Raw genomic sequence first — 14020 nt, forward strand, 5'->3', positions numbered from 1 at the left:
CCGCCTGTAGCACTTGCGGAACTGACGTTTGCACTGCAGTCTCCTTCATTTGTTGTCGCAATGGAGGCTCTCAATCCCTCTCCCTCAGCCACTGAGAGAAGAGAGAGTACTCCTTCCCGGTCACTAAATAGGAGTCCCCCCCCAACCACCATGGGGCAAGAGTCCAATTACTGGAGTGCCCTTCAGCGAGAGAGATGGGGTCCTAGGTACTCCCAGAATATCAGTGTCCTGAAATCCTGTAAAGGTCCCCGTAGAAGGCGTCCTTTTCTCCGAGTGTAGCAAGTGAGCTAGCTGGGTGGTACTCTGGTCGTGTATGCCCCCACGCATGGGTGACTGCGGGCAACCTGCAGTGTGTTCCTGCAGCGGAATGACTTCTTCAATAAAATCTTCTTGGTCCTCCTCGAACTCGACATCGGTGTCGAGTAGCGTGTCTACAATCACTGCCACTGTCTCCTCCACCAGCGCTGCTCTCGACGCCGAGGTAGTCTTTGGGTTCGAGGCTAAGCTCGAAGTCGAGGCTGCTAAGGTCTTAGATGTTGGTGCCGTCACAAGACTGCCCGATGTCGATGTTGCTCTGGGCGCCAACAGTAGATCCGTGGGCTTCGTTCGCGAGTCCCTCAATGTCGAGGTCAAAACCGACAGCCGCTCTGATGGGTTTGAATGTGTTTTCCCCGATGCCGAGCATCCTCTACGCACTGTGCTGTGGGAGGTGCATGGCGTTGATGGTGATTGTCTTGGTGTGGGTGCCGGGGACAAAGAAGCCGCTCGATGTCATGGCTTTTGCAGGGCCTGAAGGCCCATTGATGAGGGTGTGTGGACCTCAACCTGGGCATGGGGCTCCTTGTGCTTATGCTTAAGCTTTTTCCCTGGAGGCTCCGATGCTGAAGTTCCGTCCTTCCTTTTAGGGCTGGCTCGTGGGCCCTCTGGCTTTTTAAAGAGATCCTTGTCTCTTAATGCCGTGACAACCGATGTCAAGGCGGCTGAAGCCGAGGATTTAACCATCGATGCCGAGGTCTTAGACGTCAAAGTCTTAGACGCTGATAAACTCTCTTTCCCTGCCGGAAGCATGGGGGCCTTCTTAGGTAACAAAATCTCTTCCAACAAGTATACTTTAAGGCGCGCCTCGCAATTTTTCAATGCCTGTTTGTTAAAAGTCACACAGATGGAACATTGTTTGGTATCGTGTGCTTCTCACAAACAAAACAAACAGAGAGTGTGGCCATCAGCGGCAATTTCCACACCACTTAAAGGTAGTCTTTTCCTTAATTGATTTTGCCTTTCCAGACATGTTTCAGCAAAGAAGTGAGAATGGTCGTACGTTCCAAGGTCTTAAGGGGAGAGAGATAGTGCCAAGCCAAAGGAATAGAGAGAGAGTCATCTAAATCCGTTCCAAGCGTCACTATCGGAGAGTCAGAAACATACCAAATCCAAAAGTTTAAGTTTAATTCCACACTAAGAATTGTCAAAATCCATTCCAAGTTTCAGAGGGTTGATTAACTAAATAAATAAACTTTATCCGAGGAGCCAACTAATCCGAGGACTGATTGCTATGGCAGTCAGAAAGAAACTGAGAGAAAAGACGCCCAACTGCCGCTATAGGGTACTGCAGTCATGTGCAGGCGGCGGTTGCTGGCGTCGCAAGGAGCTAATGAATTCTGCCCAAAGCTGATCTGCGCATGTGCAGAACCCACTACTTATGGATGTTGGAACCACTTTCCAGATATACCACCATCTCCACCAGAACCCAGGGAGAAATGCCAGCACTGGGTCCAGGTTGAGCTACACAGTGTCTCAAGAGCACATGCCTAGCAGCTTGGGGGGCTCCGCTTGGGAGGGTCTCCTCATGAGGAAGAAACAGAACTAGAGCCAAGTGGTACAAACAGAGAGTCTCGGGAGGTCAGAGGAAAGGTGGAGACCTGCTGGTTGCCATTTAAGCTCAGCCTCTGCACAGACCAGTTGCTGGCTCAACAGCTCTCCAAGCTGTCCCTTCCAGCTTGTGCAACTGATTTGCAGACCTTGTCCTTTACAATCGTGCTTGTTCCTGGCAGTCCAGTTTCCTGCTGCTCACTGCCTTGTGACCACCTGCAGACCTGACTTTGCCTGCCTTCAGAACCTCACCCCAGAGGGAGACCTCCTGGTGAATCACTCTGCTGTTTGTTGCCTGATCTTGTGGGAACAGGACAAGAGTTGGGCAACTGTGCTCTTGCACAACACCACTGGGGCTGGTTTCCTTTTGTGGGGCAGTGTCAGCTAATCAGGAATGATGCTTTGGCATAGGAGCCATTGTCACTGTGTCCACACAGGATAAGAACATTTAGGGACATCACCCAACACATTGATTAGAGGTTTATTCCATATTGCATGTTACCTGAACTGCTTTCAGTAGTTTTGCTCTCAGAGGATTCTGTAATTGTGTCCAGCAATGATTCCCTCCTATCTTTCTTTGGAAATGGGGGGAGTGTTTTTGAGAGATATTCAATATCAGGAAGCTTTAAGGACAAAACAAATGAAAATGCAGTTTAGAGTAAAAAGAACAGACAAGCTGATAATATATTACACAGTGTCCTGCTGGCTGTTTCTAAATTGATTGAAAAAAGGAAATTGTGCAATAGCACAGTTCTGCAAATGCCTAAAATTGTGGAATTCTGCATGACACTACTGCCACTGGAAATAATGGTTGTAGTGTCGCACAACTGCATGAATGCGATTTTAGGCATTTGTCAGAATGTACTCTTGGCAACTTAATGTTTTAAATGCTTCCAGCAGCAGAGGTGTTGCAGAAAAAGCCTGCGGGACATTGCACAGTATATTGGCATTTTTAGAACAGGTCAACATTGGTTTGCCACTACAGGCAATCTAATGTTTACAACAGATTCATTCAATACATATTTTGAAGAATTTGTATGAACTACAAATACCAAATTTTGCATACACAATGCAACTTAACTTAGCTGAATGCACAGCTTTTTACACGAGAACATGTTGGGGAAAAGGTTTTAATTTTTTTAAAATAATTATTTTTAGAAGAAATTCTGAATACAATTATATTGTAACTATTATTGTTCAGCAGATTTTTAACACTCAATCAGATCAATAATTTCAAAATGATATGCCCAAGAGAAGCACAATCTTTCTCAGATTCAAATTTACTGTGATTCAAGCTTACCACATTATTGTTCAATAATCAATCATGTTTAAAGTTGAAATCCTACCAATTTCTAGCTTCCCTTTTATTTCCCTTTTTTGAGCATATTACTAAAAATTATTTCTTGAACTTTCCTGGAAGTGCAAAATAACTTTGCCTAATAATGACAGGTCTCACCTACTAGTTCTCTATATATGTAGAGCAAAAGAGAGAATGTGAGAAAATGGCCTAACTATTTTCTTGCTACTTGCATATGGCTGCAGGACTGCAGCCCTAATGATCAATCAAATAAAATGTATCCTTACTTCAAATACTTCAGTGACATACTCATATGACCAAGTCCTCCTATTTCCATTATAATTATCTGTCAAAACCATTAAAAAAACCCTCAAGTATGTTTCCCTTACTATGGGAAGCACCGATATCGGGCAGCAGCGACATAGGAAGGTGCTGAAAGGCATCATCTCATTCTGCACGGGAGATGGCAATGGTAAATCCCTCCTGTATTCTACCAAAGACAACCACAGTGCTCTGTGGTCTCCAGCAGTTGACACTGACTCGATGGCACACTTTACCTTTACGTTGATTACATCTTCATTTGGACCCCTTTGGAGAAAGCTGTATAAAGGTTCCATTGGAAAGTCAAGCATGGATATGAACCTGCCCAAGCCTCCAAATTATTACCTGCCAATCAAATTTCTCTTAACAGCGGGCCACAGAGCAGAGCCTTTTCAGTGGTAACACTACAACTACGAAATTCCCTTCCCTCACTTACTGGCCAAATTTCTGACTAATGCTGCACTTGCAAAATGTGCAGAGTTATACTTGTGCACGAAGATCATGTAACTGCAGCAATCGTGCTCCAGTGCACGGAATTGTGCTACTGTGCTGTTGAGCAAGTGTTCCCTCCAAAGCATAAAAGGCATGCTACAGGTTATGCATCTTGTTGAACAATTGCAAAGATGTTTGCACTAGAAGAATACCAGTCTGAAACACAAGCTCCAGATTTAGCACAATTAACTAGTATAATAACCTTGCAATAATGCAACATCCTTGAGCAACTGAAGCATTAGTCTGGATGTTGGCCACTGTCTTTAAGCAGGTGGCTAAGACCTTCCTCTTTTGGAAAGCTTTTTATATGACTAGAATCTGGTTTTCCACTTGCTACTGTACTGCTGCTGGTTTGTTTTATTTTGTTGCTCTGTTCTACTGTTATTTTAATGGTTTCCATTGCTTGGCTTTTGTTTATATTTTAATAATTGTGTAACAAATACATAAAATGTCAGATGAGTATGGAGGCTCTGTGGTATCAGAAGGTACAAGAACCCACCAAAATGACCACACTGAAAAAAGCTAAATTCTCTGAAAATGATCCAACTCAATCTAAAACTGAAAGCAGTAAAGAATAAAAGATCCCTCTCAACAACCTGAAGTCCAAGCGACCAGAAATAACTCATCCTTGTCAGCAATTGTGTACGTGTGGAAAGAAAGAAGACACTTTCTTTGCTTCCAAGCATAAATCAAAGATGTAGTATAACAATCTCAGGAGGTAAGGTGCACTTCATGGCAGCAACCACAAACCGGGTATTTTGTGGCGATTGTTAGGGTTGCAATCCTGCAGCTATGCTACTGAATCTTAGTGGTAGGATGCCTATATATAGGCCTTAGGAAGTGACAAGCTTACATTTCTGAGTATATTTACATAGCTTCCTGGCTCCTAGGTTAGTCCAGTGGGGTTGGCAGGGGGCTGTTTATTCTATGCTCCTGCCTTTAGTATACGCACATCCTTGCATGCCAATGTCCAATAGCTCTAGTTCCAGCCCAAGCACACCACCCACACCCGCCGCTTACTCTCAATGATTTCCCCCAAGGAATGAGAAGGGCCAAGCCATACTGGCATGTTACATGTGGCCTAACTTTACACAACTCCCACAACTCCCCTTACCTCCTTTAGCAAAAATTCCATGCCAAATTCCGATTTGAAATAGGGAGGGATGACTTTGTTCCTCACTTTCAAAAGACACTTCTTTCCATCCTCAACGTCTTGCCTAAATATATATTTTTTTAATGGAAGGAAAAGAACATCCATAATGTTCCAATAACTTAATGTTGCTTTCCAATAATGTATCCAGGAATTGTTAAATAGAGTCAGATCTGGAATTTTTTTCTTTTTTCTTTTAAAAAAAGACAGAAATCAGACCACTTGGCCAACAGTTGTTCCTCTTGCTAATTGTTCCTGTGGATGTTTTCATTATTAAAAGACAATGACAGAATCTCAACCTTACCAAAATGATATAAAGAGAAAAGGGAATGGAACATAATGGCAATACTATATGCTTGAGATCCAATCCAGTGAGATCATTTATATGTGAGCATGAGCTTATGTGTACACAATGTCTTGCTGCCTTATTCTGAATACCAGTTTCTCTGTTTCGCATTGGGAGTTGCTGCTGAGACACTAGAAGCAAGTTTAAAGCTGCTCTTTGGAAGGACAGAAGGAAAGCTAACAGTAGGGTTCCCAGGTCTGACCAAGGCTATTCCTGGATATTTCCCCCCACACACACACTAATATTTTCCCAGTATTTTAAAGACTCTCATGCCTTTAAAATAACCCTAGACAACACAAATTGACCACCATGTGCTTTTCTCTGAATCAAGACATGATCAGCCTTGTCATGACCTGAAACGTGAACAGCAGCTACTGTTTTCACTTGTGCAGAATTCCAGTTTTAGTTATGACAACTTCCTGCATCATGGCACACCACTATATACAAGAAAGAAAGAAAAAAAATCAGTCAAAAATCAACTGAAATTCCAAGAAAACCCTTAAAGGTAAAGGAAAGCTAGCTGGTGAATTCCTGAGGGTCTTGTAGGCAGAAAGGCATTCAGCTTAGGGAAGGTCCCATGCCTAGCTTTAAACACCATGAAGGCCATCCATCCCTTTGAGCTACCGTTTTGTGGAACTCTTCCTTCGTTTATTTCTTTTCCTTTTTGAGGGTTGTGCTATCTCCCTTCTCCAGGGCTGGAACCTACCTCCTCCCCATTTTTTAAAGGTGGCACAGCATTGTATCGCTACTTCCTTACATGGGGACAGGATTGTGCCACCAGTACTGCATCTGAACTAGCGGTACAGCAAGAACAGACAAAGTATATGCTTTCCCAACAGTATTAAAGTGACTACTGCCTTAGCATTTAGGAAAGATTCTATGAACACAGTACAACTAAGAGCCTGCTTTATCCAGAGCTTTCAGGCAGTAGCTTCTGAATTATACACTAAACTAATGGCACGGTTACCTGGTCTGCTCTAACTTGATCTGCCAGAGAGACACCTTTGCTTCTCCTTTCTGGCTGCATGAGGGAAATGAGAAAAGTCATAAAAGGTTATAACTTAGAAAGCATTAAGAGGTTGCAGCACAATTCATGGAATATATTTTAAACAATATTATCATGTCTGGTGAGGTCTACAAATGGTAGTTAGCGTATATAACATCTCTAACACTCACTGGCCAAATACCCTCTTTTTAAATTGTTTGTCTTTTGTTTTTATCTGTATATTTTTTAACGGCAGTTTTGTTTTGTTTTAATCAGGGTGGAGTGAAGTTGGAGTAGGCTCTGGGACAAAAACAAAAGGAAGATGAGCCTCTGTCCCCACTCCATCTTCCTCTTCATAGAGGCACAAGGGGAGAACAACGAGCAAGTTGTCTCCCAACCAGTGACTCCTTCAGGGGCTCAGCGAAATTAGTTTGCCCCTTGTTCAATAGTAGCTACGTCCCCGTTTGGAAGGATTTGACAGAAGGTTTGGATGGCATGCGTATTTGTGGTATGAAAAAAGTAAAATACATAAAGACTTTTTGAACCACTATGTGAGAAAGAGTTTAATGAGGGTGTGGTTAAAATACAAAAATTGGTTTGAACCTAAAACTCCGTTATGGGTATCTCCGATTGAAGCCTTATCACGTAAAGAAGTAAATATGCAAATGTGTTGGGGTACCTATAAGGATTTGTTACATTTTCAGGAAAAGGATTGTAAGTTAAAAAGTTTAACTGAAATACAAGATTTGGTTAGAGATTGGTTTCAGTATCATCAGTTAAATGAGATGTATAAGAAAGACCTTAAAGTCTGATTTGAGGACCAGACTTCAAATTTTGAGAAGGAATTATGTCAAAATGATGAAAAATTAGTTTCTAATATGTATAAACTGTTGCTTTTGGAGGAGACAAGGGAGGAAGTGGTTAAAACAACTATGATAAAGTGGGCTCAAGATGTGGGGCGTAATATAGAAATGGCAGCCTGGGAAAAGTTATGGAAAAATGATTTAAAATTTACTGCATGTTATGCTATAAAAGAAAACTATTATAAAATGATGTATAGATGGTATCTGACACCAAAAAAATTGGCATTAATGTATAAAAATGTTTCAAACAAATGCTGGAAGTGTGGACATTTTGAAGGCACATTCTTTCATATGCGGTGGACCTGTGGGAAGGCTAAAGCCTATTGGGATATGATATATAATGAATTAAAGAAAATATTTAAAATTACATTTCCTAAGAAGCCAGAATCCTTCCTGTTGGGAGTAACACAAGGTGCAATCTCTACAACTAATTTAACATTTTTTATGTATGCCTCTACGGCGGCTAGAATTATATATGCACAGAAATGGAAGACCAGTAAACTGCCTTCAAAAGAAGACTGGCTGACAAAAATTTTGGAATATGCGGAGATGGCAAAACTTACAGCACTATTAAGAGATCAAAACTTGGAATGTTTTAAAGAAGATTGGAAACCATTTTTGTTGTATCTAAAGAATTATTTTCCTACTATGGACTTGACAGCAGGGTTTGAAATTTAGTAAAAATCGCAGGTTGGTTAGATTAATTATGTTTGTAAGGGTTTGAATTTACATTTTGAATTATTATTATAGCAAGGGTAAATTTTATAGTTGATGATTCACGAAGAAATATGAGCGGGAAGTCCACCTTTTTGTGTGTATTTGTAATGAATGATAATATTACGGTTGTTAAAATTAATAAAAATTGAATTTGAAAAAAAAATAGTAGCTATGTCCCCGGTTTTCATGTGGTTTTAATCACATTTGTTTCAACTGTGTTTTTCATTGCATCTTGGATTTTATTCTTTGCTCTGTGAGCCCCCCAGGAACTACTGTTATAGGGCAGCTATATAAACACTATATAGGGCAGCTATATAGGGCAGCTATATAAACACTTAAAAAAAAAAACTTTAATGGCACTTTTAATCTTAACCTAAGCTTCTCAAATGTTTTACCTAATAAAAGCAAGTTTCTCACCTGTAACTGTAGTTCTTCAAGTGTTCTGTGCATCACACATAGGATTTGCGCCTATGCAGAGCCGCCTTCTGGAAACTTCTATAGCTTTATCTTATTAGGAAAAAAGAGTGGGAAACCCGGCTCCCTCTATCAGACAGTTTACCTCATTCCCTCAATCTGGGTGACCACCACAGATCTAAACCTAGATAAAAATAACATAAAATCATGTTGCAGCAGGGAGGAAGGGTAGGTTGTGTGAATGCACAGAAGACCACTCAAAGAACTACAGTTACAAGTGAGAAACCTGCCTTTCTTTGTGGTCTCTGCGCATCACACATGATCCTTAGCAAAACTGCAGACGCCATAGAACGTGATCCACAGTCAGCGCAATATCTAGAGGAATAGAGTTACTGTTTTGCCACTCGAAGGCCTTCCTTTAGGAAGATGAGTGAAGCATCTCTCTGGTCCTGCTGGAGCTGTTGGGGGAAAGGGGCCAACTTCTCCAAGATAAAGTGTTGGTACCGTGCCCAACAGGCCTGGTGGTTAGCCACACACACCAGAAGTATACTTTCTTCCCCAATGAGTCCAACTTCTTGCCATGAGTCCAACTTCATGCTCCACAGGAGCATGAAGCATGCGATTTCTGCTACGCGACTGGGCCGACTCTACAACTACTGTAGAGTATTGGGTGTTTAATTCGGTATTGGGTGTTTAATCAGAAAACCCATGTCCTTCGGCTGCATCCTATACATGTTCTCCAACTTCTTGGAAGTTGCAGGGACAGAGGAAGGCTTTTCCCAAGACACCTTGACCACCTGAACCAGTGTAGGTATAAGTGGAAGGGCCACTAGAAGATGGGACTCCGTTTGAATGAGCTGAAAAATAGGGTTCTCCGGTTGGGTGGTTTGCTCATGAACTTCCAAGCTCAAAGATGTAGCCATAAAGATCAATTGCTCAGCATAGTGCTTAGAGTCCTCTGATGAGGAGGTATTCTCTAATTCCTGTGCACCTTCTTCAAGTACAACAACAAATATTTATATACTGCTTTTCAATAAAAGTTTCCAAAGTAGTTTACAGAAATAAATAATAAATAAGATGGCTCCCTGTCCCCAAAGGGCACACATTCTAAAAACAAAAACACAAAATAGACACCAGCAACAGTCACTGGAGGTACTGTGCTGGAGGTGGATAGGGCCAATTACTCTCCCCCTGCTCAATAAAGATAATGACCATGTTAAAAAGGTGACTCTTTGCCCAGTTATCAGGGGTTAGGGTTAAGTACAGGTTTGGGTACTCCATCCTTTGACTCCTCTGAGTCCGATGAACCTGAACTGGTATTTGAAGACTGACCCGGGTCCTCTGGAACTGGATTTTGTGGCAGAGAACAGGAAGGCAGAGGTTGTCCAGGCTGTTCAGGGGCTGGCACAACAGGATGCTGAGGTGGTGCAGGTTGAGGAGACACCGGCACTGGAGCTGGCAGTATACAGGGGGATCTCAAGTGGAATCCTGGCCTTACCGGGGAGCCTGAAGCCGATCTAGATCTTAGGAACATAGGAAACTGCCATATACTGAGTCAGACCATTGGTCTATCTAGCTCAGTATTGTCTTCACAGACTGGCAGTGGCTTCTCCAAGGTTGCAGGCAGGAATCTCTCTCAGCCCTATCTTGGAGAAACCATGGAGGGAACTTGAAACCTTCTGCTCTGCTGAGAATTCTCTCTGGTAGAGAAACCCTTTTTCAATTATAGCAGAGTGCACAGAGGCACAACACAGCCGATTTAGTTAGGCATGCGTGTATGCTGAGAGTAAAGTAACTTAGTTTCAAATCAATATATAAGGCATTTATTAGAGAACTCCATTCTAGATAGGAAAGTGAGGAGTTATGATCTCTAATCCATCTATCTAGCTGGATGCAGATGGATTCTGCATCTTCTCTGCACACATGGTGCAGGGAGAGGAGCTTGCTTGCATGTTGCAAGGTAGAAGGAACAGGGAGAGAAGAGAGAGGAAGTGTCCCTGAGATTAGCAATCTACATTCCAAAGGGATAGTGTCAGAGCAGTAGAGAAGGGAGGACCAATGTCTTGACCCTCTAGCCCTCTGATTCACTAATCTGTCCTCCTATGTCACCGAGAAAAGAGACAGTGCAAAGTCCTTAACTTCCAACATGCTCTTCCCAGAGTGGCTTCATCCCTTAAGGGGAATATCTTGCAGTTCTCACACTTCCAGTCTCCCTTTCATATGCAACCAGGGCAGACCCTGCTTAGCTATGGGGACAAGTCATGCTTGCTACCACAAGACCAGCTCTCCTCTCCACTTGATCAGTGGCACACTCTATTAGATCCACAACACTTCCCATGGCAATAGTGATTGCCACAACAAGCCCTATCCATATAGATATAGTAAGGGCAAGAATAAAAGGAAGAAAAACGATGGTCTGGTGCACAGTAATTGTGGCAAGCCATGTAGTGTCCACTGGGAACCCAATGGCGATCAAACAGACTATCGTAGTAGAAATCTGGGTCATCTCCTCATTGAGATGAATAATCTCGGGAGGATGATTACCTATGGCTCTTGGCATCATGTTGCCTTCCGGTGAATAGGACCTGTCCTGTGAACGGCTTCTACGCCTCTTGCACCTATTCCTTTTAGAGGAGACACTTGGGCTCCTGCTTTTCATGCTGGAATTGTCATTGAGAGGATCAGCCCTAGATAGCACAGATTCAAGGTCTGGCTGTTCGGGTTCAAGTGGAACAGGCGGAGCTGGCACCAAAGGCACAGGCGTTAAGTGTTAGATTTTTCTTCCTCTTGCTCTGCGGTTGCTCCACAGGTGGCGCTGAAGGCAGCAGTGTCTTTGCCTTCTTTCTTTCTTTGTCTTCTTCGGTACCAAAGATGCAGATCCTGTTGGTACTGAACTGCAAAGCAGGGCCGCATTAGCCATGAGGACCTTAGCAGCCTTCCTAGCCATCTTGACTCTAATTTTGACTCTACCCGCTTCTTGGGTCTCATGAGATCCTTCTCTGCAGTCAAAGCAGACGGCACAGTGCTCGAGCCAGGGATCAGAAGGCTGGTGGTGGAGGCAGGAGGAGAGGTGCAGCTGGGACTGAAGGCTCAGGGCGAGGCAACATCAGAACCAACGGTCCCAGTAACGCAGGAGCTGGTGGGGCAGCAGCAGCAGATGGCGCATTCAGTGCTGGTTGGCCAGGTGGCAAGTCGGGATCAGCCTGCATGTTGTGGTCCATCGGCGGTCCTCCCGTACAGGGGTGAGAGTGCGGAGCAGGAAACGAGAGACCTGCAGACCCTGCAATGGAAGAGCTCGTCAGCAGAGCTCTTTCCCAAAGGAAAGCCTGAAGGTGGGCGGCCCAATTACAACGGGCCTGCTTTGTGAAGCCTCGGCAAACTGGATAGAGATCCGTGCGGTGTGCCTCCCCCAAACAGATTAGGCACAGAGAGTGGCCATCCGAGGAAGGAAGCTTGGAGGAACATTTGGGGCACCTTTTAAAGACTATTTATGTGGCCATAAAAGGCCCAAAAGACCACACTGGAGTATGTGTGTCCATGATTAAAAGCAAAACTCAAAAGGAGACAGAAAGAAGCGAACAAGAGGATAGAACAAAAGAAATACCACAAAATAAAAAGGTGGGAAAAGAATATTTTCTAATAATAACACTACCAATCCTGTATAGCAACAGAAGGCAAAGCCAGAGAAGACAGCTGGAGGTGCAGTAGCTGGGGTGGTTGACGGAAGACTGAGGGAATGAGGCAAACTGTCTGATAGGAGGAGCCAGGTTTCCTGCTCTCTTTTTCCTAATAAGCTATAGAAGTTACCAGTGTATACACTACACTATACCAGTGTGGCATTTTGTGTGTGTGTCTGGTAATCTCCTCCAACCTTTGCACGAATTCCAGATATTCACAAGACATTCAAGCTACTAGCCCTTATGGTTAAGGGGGTTAATTAGAGACTATGGCAGAACAATCTGTGCCTTAGATTGTGGATTGCTCTTCACAGTTGTAAAGCAGGTGTAGAGTCGTGAGGGGTGTAAAGCAGCAGTGGAGCAATGTGTAGGAGAGGGTTTTGAGTCTTTCCTCTCCCTGCTGGTTTTGCCCCTGGAACATTCTTCCATTCCTCCTAGGAATGTTCTTCCCAGCTGGGCCCAGAGACCGCTGAAAAAGAAACAGCTGGGGGAGGAAGTTTGAGGTGAAAACGACTCCCCTCTCTCACCCACCATTCCTTTGCTTTACTTTTATTACAAATATTTATATACCATTTTCCAACAAAACATTATCATAATGGTTTGCATAGCAAATAAAAATAGAAGTTTACCTCATGCCCTGCATCTTTTGAACTGTGTGGCAGACCCATATGCTACCACAACTAGTTTTCTCCTGTATCTCTGAGGAGACAGCTGTTCCATCATCTCCCCAGATCTCGCTCAGTAGAGCTCCAAAAGCAGAGCCTCCAAAAGCAGAGCCGGGTCCAGTAGTACCCCCAAGCTGCGTACTTGCTCCTTCAAGGGGAGTGCAACCCCATCCAGAACCGGTAAAATCTCCTCATCCCGATTGGCTCTCCTACTGACCAACAGTACCTCCGTCTTATCCGGATTCAATTTCAGTTTGTTAGCCCACATCCAACCCATCACGGCCTCCAGCCCCCGATTCAGGACATCCACCGCCTCCCTAGGATCAGATGACAAGGAGAGATAGAGCTGAGTGTCATCCGCATATTGCTGACAACTCAGTCCAAATCCCCGGATGACCTCTCCCAGCGGCTTCATGTAGATGTTAAACAGCATGGGGGACAAGACCGATCCCTGCGGGACCCCACAGGCCAATGGCCACGGGGCTGAGCAGTAGTCCCCCAGCACCACCCTCTGGACCTTCCCCGCAAGAAAGGAACGGAGCCACTCCAACACAGTACCTCCAATTCCCATACTCAAGAGGCAGTCCAGAAGGATGCCATGGTTGATGGTATCGAACGCCGCCGAGAGGTCCAGCAGAACCAACAGGGACGCACTTCCCCTGTCTAGTTCCCGGCGTAGGTCATCCACTAGAGCGACCAAGGCAGTCTCAGTCCCATACCCGGGGCGGAAGCCAGATTGAAAAGGGTCCAGATAATCCGTATCATCCAAGACCCTCTGCAGCTGGGACGCCACCACACACTCCATCACCTTGCCCAAGAAGGGAAGGTTAGACACAGGTCTATAATTGTCCAGGTTGGAGGGATCAAGGGAGGGCTTTTTTAATAGAGGTCTTACCACCGCCTCCTTAAGGCACGATGGCATCCTGCCCTCCATAGACCCGGAAGAAGCTCTTCTCATGGATCGTATTGCTTTGGTTTCTTTTTGAAATGTGTTGGTACTTGGCAGAACCAATTTAGGTTCTTCCAATCATTATAATTAGAAGGTCCAGGCATGTGTTTATCCAACTCCTCTCTGAGGAAGCACAGAAGTCGTTAAGTAGATTCAAAACTGAAAGGGAAGGTCCAACTGCCTCCTCTTGTGGAGAATAAGTAATATCCCCTTTAGCTAGGGGTCTCTAGAATTATCCTCCAGGTCCATTTCTTTAGGGAGGTGTGGTGGGGCAGCAG

General features: G+C 44.1%; 1 protein-coding gene across 6 annotated transcripts in view; it reads right to left on the minus strand.

Annotated features, from left to right (window-relative positions):
• Positions 1 to 14020, minus strand: part of SPAG17 (sperm associated antigen 17) — a 211004-nt gene that overhangs the window by 17763 nt on the left and 179221 nt on the right. For 5 of the 6 annotated variants that reach the window (XM_053288500.1, XM_053288499.1, XM_053288498.1 and 2 more), the window contains exons 40-42: positions 6440 to 6493; positions 5091 to 5193; positions 2369 to 2489 (exon numbers count right to left, since the gene is read on the minus strand). In XM_053288500.1, the coding sequence (XP_053144475.1) occupies positions 2369 to 2489; positions 5091 to 5193; positions 6440 to 6493 (278 nt within the window). The remainder of the gene's footprint in view (positions 1 to 2368; positions 2490 to 5090; positions 5194 to 6439; positions 6494 to 14020) is intronic. The other variant, XM_053288497.1, reaches the window with a different exon arrangement.

The sequence above is a fragment of the Hemicordylus capensis genome, chromosome 2 (assembly GCF_027244095.1).
Source record: "Hemicordylus capensis ecotype Gifberg chromosome 2, rHemCap1.1.pri, whole genome shotgun sequence".
NCBI lineage: Eukaryota > Metazoa > Chordata > Lepidosauria > Squamata > Cordylidae > Hemicordylus > Hemicordylus capensis.